The sequence below is a fragment of the Beta vulgaris genome, chromosome 8 (genome assembly GCF_026745355.1).
Source record: "Beta vulgaris subsp. vulgaris cultivar EL10 chromosome 8, EL10.2, whole genome shotgun sequence".
Taxonomy (NCBI): Eukaryota; Viridiplantae; Streptophyta; class Magnoliopsida; order Caryophyllales; family Amaranthaceae; genus Beta; species Beta vulgaris.
The window spans coordinates 36,625,590-36,639,708 of NC_079209.1; the positions used below are offsets into that span (position 1 = coordinate 36,625,590).

At 36.1% G+C, this 14,119-nt stretch overlaps 1 protein-coding gene across 1 annotated transcript; it reads left to right on the plus strand.

Annotated features, from left to right (window-relative positions):
• Positions 1-10,896: 10,896 nt before the first annotated feature.
• LOC130589902 (uncharacterized) lies at positions 10,897-12,539 on the plus strand. Its single transcript, XM_057391533.1, has 4 exons — positions 10,897-11,049; positions 11,160-11,386; positions 11,598-11,680; positions 11,797-12,539. The coding sequence occupies exons 1-4, from the start codon at positions 10,897-10,899 to the stop codon at positions 12,537-12,539; spliced, it is 1,206 nt and encodes a 401-aa protein (XP_057247516.1).
• Positions 12,540-14,119: the final 1,580 nt, after the last annotated feature.

A 14,119-nucleotide genomic window follows, 5' to 3' on the forward strand; every position in this document is an offset into this window, starting at 1 on the left:
AGATATTCTCCGCCTAGAAAACAAGGTAACTAAAATTAATATCTTAAAATAAAAATTACAGCAGCTTTAAATAATTTAAAACCCCCCTTAAATACGTTTCAAAATCGATTTTAAGTGTCAAACTTGAATTATTTTTAATTCCTAGCATAGTACTACTATTCGAGCAATTAAAGCCTCCTAAAAACTCTATAAATAACCCTTTTCTGAAATTACAGCATCTTTAAAAATAATAAACGTCCTTAAAACATGTATAACATATTTAAAATCACATACTAAGTAAATCTCATAGTTATAATATACTACTATAGTTTTCTAGCAATTTAAAACCCTAAAAACTCATGTTTTCATGATTAAAACTAAGAATCTAATCATAATAACAAATCTGAAAATTTTCTTATATTATAAACTATAGATATCAGAAATTACTTATTAAAAACAGTAATTAAAACTAATAAACATGATTAATAATAATAGAAAACATAAAAAATATAGTCTTTGATGGAAACTTGAGGAAGAAGAAAAGAAAAAGGGAGAAAAAGAGTGAAATACCGAAATCGCGAGTGAAATATGGCAGCAGAATTGCGAAAATTGCAGAGGCCATAACTAATAGAATAAGAATCGGAATTGAGTGATTCTTGAGCCTAAATTCAATAACTTTTCGAGATCTACAACTTTCAAGAAGAAAGTTTTGGCTAAAAATAAACGGAACTATGAGAAATATGACCAATCAGATTCGGACGAGAGAAAAAACGACTGAAGAGAAAGAATAGAAAGTGGCGAAATTATTGAGTGTGAGAAGATAGAAAATAATCTTTGTGTGGAATAAAATAATTGGGTATTAAGATATTTATAAGGAGCTTCCTTTTTGGGCTTAGGAAAAGGAGATAAAGCTTAATGAAAATTGATGATGAATAGGATAAACAAATTAGAACTTTTACAATCAATATGACTCCTTTTCCTTATCCATTTAGGATTTTGGATTCCTCAAGTCCATTAGATTACTTTTTCAATATAAATAAGTATTTAAAACTTTTATCAAAACATGCTTAATTAAAATATTTTCAACTTTATTAAGTCATGAAAAATAATTTCATTTGACTTTTAAAAAAGTCAACCTTTTTAAATAGTCAAATCATTTCCAAACTCATTTGGGTTTAAATATAAATATATAAATACTTAAATATATTTATAAAATCCTTTAAAATTATGGGGGATTACAATAGTGTGTGTATGTGCGTGGTCGTTCGAAGCAGACCGACGAAGGTGGTGCGAGCGAGGGTGTGAAGGTGTGCGACGCGTGCGGGTGTGTGCGACGTTGTGTGGGAGAGAAAGCGAATTGTGCGATAGGACGAGGGTTGTGCGAAGTGTGGTGCGAAGTGTTGTGTGAACGAATGGGTGGTTGTGCGAGCGAACTGTGCGAGCGAGTCGCGACGTGGATCTGTGTGGTGTTCGAGCAGGTCGTGCGAAGAGTCGAAGACGAGTGTTAATGTGTATGCTGCTGTGCGAGAAGGCGAGGGCTAGACCTCGACTGGTGCGAGCGTTGCACGAGTATGGTGGTGCGCGGTTCGTCACCGGTGATTATCGCCAGAGAGTTTAGCTGTATTAAAAAAACCTAATTAGTTTTAATATTGTACATTCTGTTTTTATATTAATTTAAGTTGTAAGTTAATTAATTGTAATTTGAGTAAATTAGTAATTAATTAAGTTGTATGATTAGTTTAAGTTATTAATCTGATTTAAGTTGTAAATCTGATTTAAGGTGTTGTAATTAAGTAAGGTGGAAAGTAAAGAAAGTAGTTTGTTGATTTTAGATGGAAAGTTATAATGAATTTGCTATTCGAACATGATTTTAGGAGTTTTGGACATAAGACTTGAATGGACTTGGTAAAGTATTAGATTATCAAACTAACTAAAATCAGTTTGGCTCACTAACACTAACTCTCAAAAGACGCTAAGCTCAATATAGTAGGAAAGAAAAAGAAGTTAATAAAAAATGAGATTAGCTATCGTTTATACTTCGAATTACTAAGTCGTTATAGTTAGTCACGTATTAGTTGATAATATTATCAAGGATGTAGCACTGAAGTACTTCCTTACTCGTTTAGGTCCCAATTTCATAAGCGAAACGTTTGGCTAAGACAGTGAAAATTCTCCTTTACAAGGTACGTATGCGTACCAGTTTAGTTACAAGTACTAGTATCATGTTAGGTTATGATTTATTCTATTGGAACGTAGAATCATGATAGGGAACGATTTTGATTGCTGAGATTGTTTGGTAACATGTTTATGATTGGAAATCGATATGTGGCATTGTAATGCTTAATTCTATCGTATTATGAACATGAGCATTGGATTCGTATTATTTGATCCATGGTGTAACAAGAGTGTTACAAGAGAAAAGATTTGAGTATTGTATCTAAGAAACCATGTTAAACGAATCTATGTTATTCTGAACGGACAGTATTAAGAATGAACTATGGCAATAAACTTGTAGTTGGACTCCCTACAAATGAAGAACAATGGGGGAGTGTGAGACTTGTTCTACACTCCTACACAAGCCTATTGTGACGACAGTAGTGTCCTTATAAATTTTGATAACTCAAGTAGGCGGAAGGTTCCGTACGATCTTTAGGGTATGCATACTAAGGTGATGGATGTAAGACAGAACGAAACCGTATATGCATTTCATCTAATAGACCAAGTTGTTTATTAAGGATTAAGTATCCCGTATGATTCTAGTAAGATGACGGTGCCCGTTCGCTGCCAGCTAAATAAAGAGTAAAGGATGTAATGTTATTGTGGTATCATGTCTAGGATTGTTCATTATTGTTTTGTTTATGTTTGTATGCATTCAATGGTTTACTATGTACTCAGCATAGCTGATTGTGTGTTATTGTGTGTTTGTTGACCTGCGATGAACCATTGATGCTACAATAGGGAGCAGACTAGGTGCACTGGAGCTGCTGCATGATAATGAGCATTCGGGGTTAGTCCTTAGTCTTTGAACTTTATGGAGTTTTAATTAAGTAGTATAAGAATATTATGATTTACTTAATTAGTTTGTGGTTTGAATAAAAAGGGGTCCTTGATGATTCCCGAGTTGTAGTTACATATTTTATTTCCGCTGCATTTCAGTTTTCGAGACAATGATTTGAGTTAACATTCCTTTTTAATAAGCCTTGCGTTTCATCGCGGCGGTAACACTCCCGAAGTCGATGCGACGTATAGACGTGTATGGATTTTGGGGGTGTTACACACTATGTGTCTAAGGAAGGAGTCTCTCTAGATGCTCCTAAGATTCAAGTTGTGAGTGAGTGGCCAACTCCAAAGAATGTGTCATATGTTAGAAGTTTCCTAGGTCTAGTTGGCTATTATAGCAGATTTGTGAGAGATTTCTCGAAGATTGTGAGAACCATGATCAATTCACTAGTGGAAAAAACCTTATCTGTCACTTAGTAACAGATTCGGTTTTTACAAAACCGCATCCGAAAATCAATAAAAAATACGGGAGGGAAAGCTGGGCGGAAAATATGATCTGGTCCTTTAGTGAACCAGATCAGATTCTAGAAACCGCTACAGTTTTCTAAAATCTGATTCGGTTCACAAGACCGGATCATATTTTCCGGTATTTTTTTAACAACAGAAACGAGCTCGGTCCAAAATAACGCGCCTCTTTTTAGAGGCCAAAAACATAGATGAAGGCCCCACGCTTTACACTCCCCATACCCTGACCGAGTCTCCCTCCTCTCTCTCTCCTCCCTCAAAACTATCAAATGTTAATATCCCTCCCCCCCTCTCTCTCTCCTCTCCACTCCTCCTTCACACCACGCGGCATCTCATTCAGCTCCCTCCTCTCTCCTCTCACCTCTCATAAACGCCACCACCTCAATCTCACCTCTCTCTCTCTCCTCTCTCTACTACTCCCTCACAAAAAGAAGAACGAAAATGAAGATTGGAAGTGAAGATTGAAAATGAAGAACGAAGATCGAAAATGAAGAAAGAATGAAGAGCGAAACAAAGAATCAAAGATATTTACAGAAATTGGTTCGTTTGAGTTTTTATGAGATTTAGTTTTTGGATCCGGTTATAGGTATTAATTCTTTTTTTTTTTTGTTTATTTTTTTTACAGAGTTTTTTCGTTTTATTTGGGATTTAGTTTTTAGGTTTGGTTTTGGGTGCAGGTTTTTATTTCATTTTTTTTTCGGGATTCTGTTTTCGTTTCGTTTTTTTGGCTTCCATGTTCTTATGATTTTTTGTTCGACATCTTAATTTTCATTTCCTTGTATTGGGCTTCCGTTTTCGTTTCTATTTTTTACTTCCATTTTCGTTTGATTTTTTGTTCTAATTAGGATTTATGATTGTAAAATGATGGTAGTAATAATTCTCAAGTTCTAGGGTTTTAGCTTCTGTAATTGTTTCTTATTCATGAGAAATATTTTCGATTTTTTTCACTTTTATGTGGTAATTGCAATTGCCTATATGTATTGATTTTTCTTTTCTAGGTTAAGTTATCTACAATACAAAGGAAATTTGGTAATTGTTCTAGAAAATAGGAAATTATTTTCGAGAAATTTCATGCGATGATTAAAAGGATTTTTTTTGGTAATTGTTCGAGAAAATATGAAGGAAATTTTTTTGAATGAATTTTGTGCTGAATATATGTGTATTTTGTATAATTTTTGTTTCTATGTTGTTATTTCCCTAGGAACACTACAAGAGGGGGGGTGAATTGTAGGTGTAGAAATAAACGTAACTTTTTGCGGAAATTAAAACTTAAAAGAATAAACAAGCTAAAGGAACACAAGGGATTTTTACGAGGAAAAACTTCTTGGGCCCAACAAGAAGAAACAACCTCGACCACTAGGGATTTTAAACTCAACACTTTCACTAATTAGGCCAAACAACTCTGTTACAACCTAATTCTAACTCGAGCCACACCTTAAGTTCCTAAACTCAAGTTCCTGAACCACTGTTCCCTTAACAGCAGTTCCTCTCAACTTCACTTGAAGTTTTCTCACACATACAAGCTTCACTCAAAGCCTTTCTCTTACAGAACTTCACTCAAAGTTCCCTTACCCCAAAAACCAAAATACAATTGATCGAAATAAGCTTAGTGGAATTAGAGTAAGAAGGCAAAGAACAAATGGCTATTATGAGAGAATGAAGGCACTGACACTTAATAAGTTAAACTCACTTAATTACTTAGTCTGACACAATTTGGAACTTATCTAGACTTCTATATTTATAGTGTTAATTATGAAGAACGTGGGATTAATGTTAGAGTACACGTTTTAATCCATTTACCCATGATGTTCCTTCCCTAAGGAACACGTTTTACATCATGTCCCATGATCCCATGAACTATAAATGAACGTGGATAAAATGCAGCCATTACTCCTTTTTAATAGGAGTTCCTTGAGCATTATCCGAAAATCAGTTTTTATAAACTCTTTTTATCTTTAAATCTGAATTTCTAATCTTTAAGAAAATAATATCTTTGAAATAAAATCTTTCTAACAACCGGATATTTATTTTCTTATTTTCCGAAAAATAAAATCTTTTCCAAAACAGATTTTCTTTTTAAAACTGATTTTATCATTTGAAATTAGAAATAACTAATTTCCTATAATCTAGGCACGACTTACTCCATTATCATTTTAACCGTTACTAATTACACGCCTAAGTCTAGTTCCTTATATTAGTTCAGTTCCTTTAACATATTTGCTAAGTGCCACTTAGTTTGTTCCTTACAAAGGAACAAACGCTTCATTCTCAAATATTCTGCCACAGTTCCTTACCATTCTTTCTTTGTTCCTTTACATTGGAACTAGAAAATAAAACGCCTAGCTTCTATTATTCTTGATCGAATGCTTGCTCCAGCATCAACATAGAAACTTCTTTACTTAGCCTTTGAAATCCTCTCTTGACTTCTTCCTTGACTTCGTATTCTCACAGTTCCTTGCATTGATACCTTAGACACCATGCACTTAAATAATTCATTAGTTCACTACTTAGTTTGTTCCTTTGTTTCTTTGTCATTATCAAAACTAGGGTCCAATATATGTATAATATACATTATATATTTTGAAATTGTATAACACATTATGTATCATATATAATATTTGTTTCTATGTATAATACATAATATACATTGTATAATGTATATTGTATTTTGTGCTGAATATACATGTATTTTGTATATTTTTTATTTTAGTGAATTATGTACAATACATTTCATTTTCAGTGAAGTATATGTTTTGTTGTATTTGTTAGACTTTGAGTATAGTATTCCACCAACATAGGTGAGAGTGAGACGTGAAAATAAAATGTAGTGCAGACCTGCAACCTGTAGGTGTCCCCCCCCCCTTTACATCAATTTTTACAATCTACTGCGGTTTTTGGGTAAAATCGCATCAGTTAATATGATTAACTGATGTGGTTTTGCCTACAAACCGCATCTGTAAATAATTTACTGATCCGATTTTGAACAGGACCAGTGAATATTTTGAATTTGCTGCGAGCCTATCTGATGCGGATCAAAATCGAATCAATAAGCCCGATTTTGACCTAATCGAATGGGCTTTTTTCCTCTAGTGATTTGATGAAAAAGGAGTCAAATTTGAGTGGAGTGAAAAGTGTGAATAAGCCTTTCAAATTTTGAAGGAACGTTTAACCTCCGCACCTGTTTTGACTTGCCTGATGGAAATAAGGGATTTGAGGTGTATTGTGATGCTTCAAAGAATGGTTTGGGATGTGTGTTACAGCAGAATGGGAAGGTAATCGTGTATGCGTCGCGTCAATTGAAACCTTATGAGGCTAATTACCCTACCCACGATCTAGAGTTATTAGCCGCCATAGTGTGATAACCTTAAGAGACGTCTTATGGATGAGGGGCATAACACTCCATATTCTGTGCACGCTGGGGGTGGGAAGTTGTACAAAGACCTTTAGGGTATCTATTGGTGGCTAAACACGAATCGTGAGGTACCCAAATATGTGTCTAAGTGCCTAACCTGTCATAAAGTGAAGATAGATCATAAGAGACCCATGAGGAAGGTTCAATCCTTAGAGGTTCCTGGATGGAAGTAGGATTCTATTTCTAAGGATTTTATGACTGCTTTGCCTAAAGCGAGGAATGGAAAAAGAAGAAATGGAAAAAGAAGCAACTTGCGATGTAACACCCCGTATTTTTATACCCGTTTAGTAATTAGTTACATTACTTTATTTTAGGAAAATAATTTCAGATGTCTTTTATTAAAAATATATTATTTTTTTTTACTAGCTTTGACTTTACCTTTGAAGTGGTCAAAAACAAATTTCCTAAATTTACTAGGGTAAGTTAAGTACCCAATACCGATCATATTGTATTATAAGAAGAGAGCAAGTAGAAAAAGAAAAGAAAACAAAGGAAAGAAGAGTACTGCAGTAGCTTGGCATCTAAAACCCATGACACCATATTTCTTCATCTTATTCAATTTCTCCCATCAACCATTAAACCTTCAAAAACAAATAATTTACCAACCATCACTACATCAACCCCGATCCATCATCTCCATCTTCATCTTTGGTTCGTTAGTTTGACAGAGAGGAATTAGTTCTTGGTCTTGCGGATTTCCGGGACGAAAATCGGAGCAAGGAGCAGTTTTTCGGGTCTTTTATAGTGTAGTTTCATCCTTATTACTTTCCCTAATCAACTAAGTTATAATCTTAAGTTTTATTTTCATATTTGGTGATTTATTTTCAGAATTTAGGGTTTTATAAATTAGGGTTCATAACAAAATCGAATCGCGGAAAATTCCTACTATGCGAAACTGGTATAATTGGTTTGTGTTTCATGTTTAATTCGACTTAGTTAATGTATTTTTCGAGTTGGATTTGTGAAATTATTATTTCTAAAGTATATCCTAAAATTTGTGATATGTGGGATCGTTGTTATTTGCCGAGTTCGAATTATAAGTCCTCCATTTTTTATAGTTGTTGAACTACGATATTTACGAGAAATTAATATGCGTTTTATTATAGTCAAGTGTTAAGTTGTCAGCTTACCATGGTTGTAGTATATTGTTGTGGCTGTCGAATGTTGGTATAAGAAAGAAGGAAAATAGAAAAGAATGAAGTGCAAGCCTCTAGATGGACATTTCTGCTAAGAATATCAATGTAGAGAGCAGTTAACAAATCCATCCTGCGTGTCTTAGGATAATGATACTTTAACTTTTTAATTGATGAATGAAATTATGCTCTACTGTATTAAGTGTACCATAGTTGATTGTATACAAAAAAAAAAAAAAAAAAAAAAAAAAAAAAAAAAAAACTTCAAGAAGAAGGTGTATGTGTGTGCTGTTGTTGTGGCGTGTTGTTATGGTGTGTTGTTGTTATGTTGTGGTATGGTGGTGGTGGTGTATTGTTGTGATATGGTTGTCGTATTGTGTTGTTATAATAGTATGTAGTTGTGTTCTTTTGACTTGGTTGAGTCGTTTAAGGAAAAAAATATATATTATGATTAAAGCTTAGTAACTAGATTATAATATCCGTCCTATTTTCTCTCTTACTTTTCTCTCTCCCCTCTCTCCTCTCTACTTTCAAAAACCCTAGCCTCCATTGTTGATTTTTAAAGGGGCTTCCATCGGTTTTTACCGTTCGAAAGCCCCCACCTTTGTTTTTTATTTGTTTTTCGGTTTCCAATAACGATTTCTCCCTCGAAAGAAAGGGTTTTCGATCTCCTTCGTAAGAAAAGGTTTTTCGATCTCCTTCGAAAGACAAGGTTTTTCGACCTCCTTCGAAAGACAGGGTTTTTCTCCTCTTTTAGAGGGGGAATTTCTACATGTTACAATCCGGGATACTAGATCTAATGGATTGTCGTGAAATTATTTTGTTGGTGAAGAATTATGCGGGATCACAAAGGTTATCAATTTTTCGAATACGGTCAAATGAATCCGACGGAAATCATCCTCACGACTACAAGGGATCGTTAGATTGTCTCTCCAACAAGGCTGTATTTTCCAGCGATATAAGCGGGAGATGTTCCACATTACAAGATTTGTTTGACGATCGTAGTTTTTTATGAAGGAAATTTTTGTTTGATTCAACTTATGTATTTGTTTGATTCGATTGCTTATGTAGATCTCGTATGACTTTTTATTAATGAATTAATTTTACTATTCAAAAAAAAAAAAAACTAGATTATACTCTTTATAGGCAAAGTATGTGAAGTCTAGTCAAGTGACTTATACAATATTATTATATTGTAGATTGCGGGTTCGTAGAGGAACCTTTTTGACTTGAGATTGAGATTTGTTAACTGTGGTTGCTGATAAGGTAAGATTTCTTACTGTGCTTGTACAGAAGAGTTGAGAAACTGTTTTATAATGTTTGGAAATTATTTTTTACAACCAGATTGTTTTATGAAGTTTATACGTTGAGATTTAATATTTTCTCATATTTATATTGAAAGAGTTTATGAGATTATTTCATGAGATTTATATTAAAAGGAGGAAGTTCCTCAATGTTACCAAGTTGAGATTTTGAAAGGAGGAAGTTCCTCACCCTTACGAGGGTTTATAGAGTTTTATTGTGGGGTTGCCGGTAAGCGGTATTCTCCGAGTTTGGAAGTATGTTGAGTTAACAGTGTCTCAACAATATATTTTAGTAGTTGGGTGTATGTTGATCAATACACTTGCCATTAGTCTTCCTTCTTGGTTTGTTATCAAGTTAGGGGTATGCATACTAGGGACTTTGGTGTTTACCTTGTCTAGTGAGCCTAGCTAGCTCATTGGATTTTTTATTACTTCCTACTCACATATCACGAAAGGTTATATTTGAAAGTTTTACAGAATAGTTCAGAAGAAAAAGAAAGATGTATTTGAGGTTATTAGAAAGTTATATATTTTATATATAATCTGTACACTTTTAAATGAATTTGTAAGATATTCCTATATATCTTACCTGCACATTGAATAGTTTTGTTTTATTTCAGTATTAAATCTTGCTCAGCCTTTGGCTGATATTACAGTGTTATTTGCGGGACTTGAAGATAGTTAGCTCCAGTTGGGTTAAAGAGTGCGTTGGATCCTTTTGATTTAATAGGACTTTAAAAAGACTTCCGCTGTTTTTATCTTATTATAGATTTATGTTCTGGTTTGTAATAATTAATTTTACATTCTATTTAGTTGGTCTGTAATAATTAGTTAAAACTTATTGGTTATTGTTTTAGTTAGAACCATTAGCCTTGCGGTTATTATTAATAATTATCGCGGCGTAGCACCTTTGGATTTTCGAGTTTATTTATATTAAGTTGATTTTAGAAGTATTGGAAATTCAGGGTTGTTACAGTTGGTATCAGAGCTTTAGGTTACTAAGATTTCCTTAAGACGACTTTAAACAAGAATAGGTAAATAAACTTATCAAAAATTGAAAAGCCGTTGTGAGGAAGTGATATGGGAAGACAAGGAATTATACTATTATGAGCTGATGTTATATACTTCTCTTTTCATGTTCTTGCTTGATTTATTTATTTATTTTTTTTCTTCCTTCTTTTGTTAAGAATTATTTGGTAAGGGTGAATCATTTTTGGTTTATCTTTGTTTCGATTGTGTTTTAAGATGATGCGTAGACACGCGCGTGCCAGAAACTCAAGCTCGAATCGTATGATGCGCGAGATAGCTCAATCCACTCGAGCCTTAACTGATGCTATGGAGAAACTTGCTGAGGCTCAAGCTGCTGCTCTTAATACTCTTGTTACTCCTGCTGTTGGCAATGGTAGTTCAAAAACCGTGTTGATTTCTAAGCAATTGACCAGAAGAAACCTTCTTCTTTTGATGGAAAGGGTGACCCTACCAAGATGGAGAACTGGATTAGAGAATTTGACAAAATTTTTACCACTCTCCAAGTCCCAATGAGATGAGGGTTGATGCTGCTGCCTATTATCTGGTTGAGGATGCTGATATTTGGTGGACTCATAACAAGTTTGATCTGACTACTAAGGTGACTGTGGATGAGGAAGGAGAAGAGCTCATGGAAGAGAGAGAGTTTGGTTGGACTGAGTTCAAGAAGGCGATTCGTGATGAGTCTTTCCAGCCCATATGAGGAAGAGGAAGAGGACGGAGTTTAATGATCTCGTGCAGGGAGATATGTCAGTTCATGAGTTCTATGTGAAATTTCAGGAGTTGGCTCGTTTCGCTAAGGGGTTAGTTCCTGATGAGCAGGAGAGAGCGGTGAAATTCGAGGAGAAGTTAGACCCCGATCTTCATTCTAGGATGGGAGCTGGTGAGTATGCCACAGTGAAGGAGGTGTACACTCGTGCTTGTAATGCTGAGAGGATTGAGGAAAAGAGACTAGCTGCAAAGAAGTTGAAATCCACTCCAGCAGGGTCTACTCAGGCGACGAAAAGGTGATACATCTGGTTCCACTGGTTACAACAAAGGCAGAGGGGGTTTCAATAAAAATCGAAACTTTGGGAACCGTGATTCTGGTGGTAACTATAACAAGGGAGGTTCCAGTCAGCAGTATTCAAAGGACAACCAGAACTCCACTCCTTCCCGTAGCCAGCCCCAAGGTCAGATTCAGAGGACTGATCGGATTTTCTATTGCAAACGTTGTAGTGAGAACCACCCTGGCAAGGATTGTGATGGTAATTTAGTGGAGTGTAATCACTGTGGGAGGAAAGGGCATCGTGCTTATGAATGTTTTAGTAATCCTAGATCGAGGAACTTCAAGCCTGAGATGAGTTCGAGGAATGGGGCACAAGCAGATAAGAGACCCCAGAATGGTAACAACAGTCGCCTGCTCTTTCTACACCAGGGAATGCTGCACCTAATCGCAATGGAGGGACTGCAAATGCTACTCAGGGACATAGAGGTGATGTGAGGAGGAACACTGGGCAGGTTCATGTGATGAACCAGACTGAGGCAAACACCAAGGGCAACGTGGTCACTGGTACTTTTTCTATTCATTCGATGTCCGTTTATGTGCTATTTGATTCTGGTGCTTCTCATTCTTTTGTGTCTGAACTTCTTGTGAAAAAGTTAGGGTTAGAGAACTCTAGGACTTGTGATGTAGACATCTCTATTCCTTCTGGTGTGATCATAACTTGTAATAATTTGTATCCAGATGTCCCTATTATGTGTGGTAGTACCACCCTAGTAGCTGATTTGATAGCTTTTCCTTTGCATGATTTTGATGTAATTCTAGGGATGGATTGGCTTAGTAGGCATAAAGCCAAGATAGATTGTGAGAAACAAAAGGTGTCTGTAGTTGGTCCTAGTGGAGTCCATGAGTTTTATAGAGGGTCTTCTTTGAAAATCATTTCTGCTTTGACTCTAAAATCCTATTTGAGAAGGGTTGTCTACTTGTGCCATGTTCACGACACTAGTAAGGAAGAGCCACGTGTTGAGGATGTTCGTATTGCTAATGAGTTTGTAGATGTTTTTCCTGATGATATTCCTGGCATGCCTCCGAGACGTGATGTTGAGTTCAGTGTTGACTTGATGCCTGGAACTGGACCTATTTCTAAGCCTCCTTATAGAATGGTCCTGCTGAAATGAAAGAACTTAAGGCTCAATTAGAAGAGTTGCTTGATAAGGGCTACATTCGGCCTAGTGTATCCCCATGGGGTGCACCTGTTTTGTTTGTGAAGAAGAAAGATGGGAGTCTTCGTCTATGCATTGACTACAGAGAGCTCAATAATGTTACGTGAAAAAAAAGTACCCCTTGCCAAGAATAGATGATTTGTTTGATCAGTTGGTGGGAGCTGGAGTTTTCTCGAAGATTGATCTGAGATCTGGATACCATCAACTTCGTATTGCAGAGAATGATATTCCTAAGACGCTTTCAGAACTCGCTATGGGCACTATGAGTTTACTGTTATGCCCTTTGGGTTGACTAATGCTCCAGCAGTGTTCATGGACTTGATGAATCGAGTCTTCAGGCCGTACCTGGATAAGTTTGTGGTGGTGTTCATAGATGATATACTGATTTATTCAAAGGATGCTAGTGAGCATGAAGAGCATCTTCGCACTGTTCTGCAGGTTTGAGGGAGAATAAGTTGTATGCTAAGTTCTCCAAGTGCGAATTCTGGCTGGAGAAAGTTGCTTTTCTTGGTCATATCATTTCTAGGGAGGGTGTCTCAGTTGATCCATCAAAGATCCAAGCTGTTTCAGAATGGCCTACTCCAAAGAGTGTGACTGAGATTCGCAGTTTCCTTGGCTTGGCGGTTATTATAGGAGGTTTGTGAAGGACTTCTCGAAAATAGCTCGGCCTTGACTGCATTGATGAGGAAGGATACATATCGTTGGGATGATGATTGTGAGAAGGCATTCCAGATTTTGAAGGAGCGTCTCACCACAGCTCCTGTGTTGACCTTACCTGATGGAACCTTGAGTACGAAGTGTTCACAGATGCTTCGAAGAATGGTCTTGGTTGTGTGCTTATGCAGGATAAAAAGGTTGTTGCTTACGCTTCTAGGCAACTGAAGAACCATGAGTTGAATTATCCGACGCATGATCTAGAATTGGCAGTGTTGTTTTTGCACTTAAGATCGGCGTCATTACTGCTTGGCACATCATTCAAGATATTTTCAGCACAAGAGTCTGAAATACATCTTCACTCAGAGAGAGCTGAACATGAGGCAGAGGAGATGGTTAGAGCTGATCAAGGATTATGATATGGAGATTCAATACCATGAGGGTAAGGCTAATGTTGTTGCAGATGCACTTAGTAGGAAATCCTCTCACTGTTTGCAGACCATGCGTTCGAGGAATCGTCTTCGAGAGGAGTTTCAAATCTTGATGTGGAGATAGTGCAATTGGGAGCTCGGCTTAACTCTCTTATGATTCAGTCCACTTTGTATGATGAGATCAAGAAAGCTCAAGTACATGATTAATTCTTAAAGGACAAGCAAGCTAATGAGCCTGTTAATTTCACAGTGGCTGAGGATGGTAGCGTGAGATTTAAGGGGAGATGGTGTGTTCCTAATGTTCCTGAGTTGAAGGAAAAGATCTTAGAAGAAGCTCATTCAGCACAATATTCAGTGCATCCTGGAGGGGATAAGATGTACAAGGATCTTAAGCAGACTTTGGTGGCCCATATGAAGACGGATGTTGCTAAGTATGTCTCGAGATGCTTG

Excerpts from the sequence above, each read along its gene's own strand:
- LOC130589902 (XM_057391533.1), top strand. The coding sequence starts at position 10,897 with ATGAGGGTTGATGCTGCTGCCTATTATCTGGTTGAGGATGCTGATATT. Across the intron at positions 11,387-11,597 it reads TCTACTCAGGCGACGAAAAG|TGAGAACCACCCTGGCAAGG; the intron begins GTGATACATCTG and ends CAAACGTTGTAG. Across the intron at positions 11,681-11,796 it reads AGGGCATCGTGCTTATGAAT|GGAATGCTGCACCTAATCGC; the intron begins GTTTTAGTAATC and ends TTTCTACACCAG.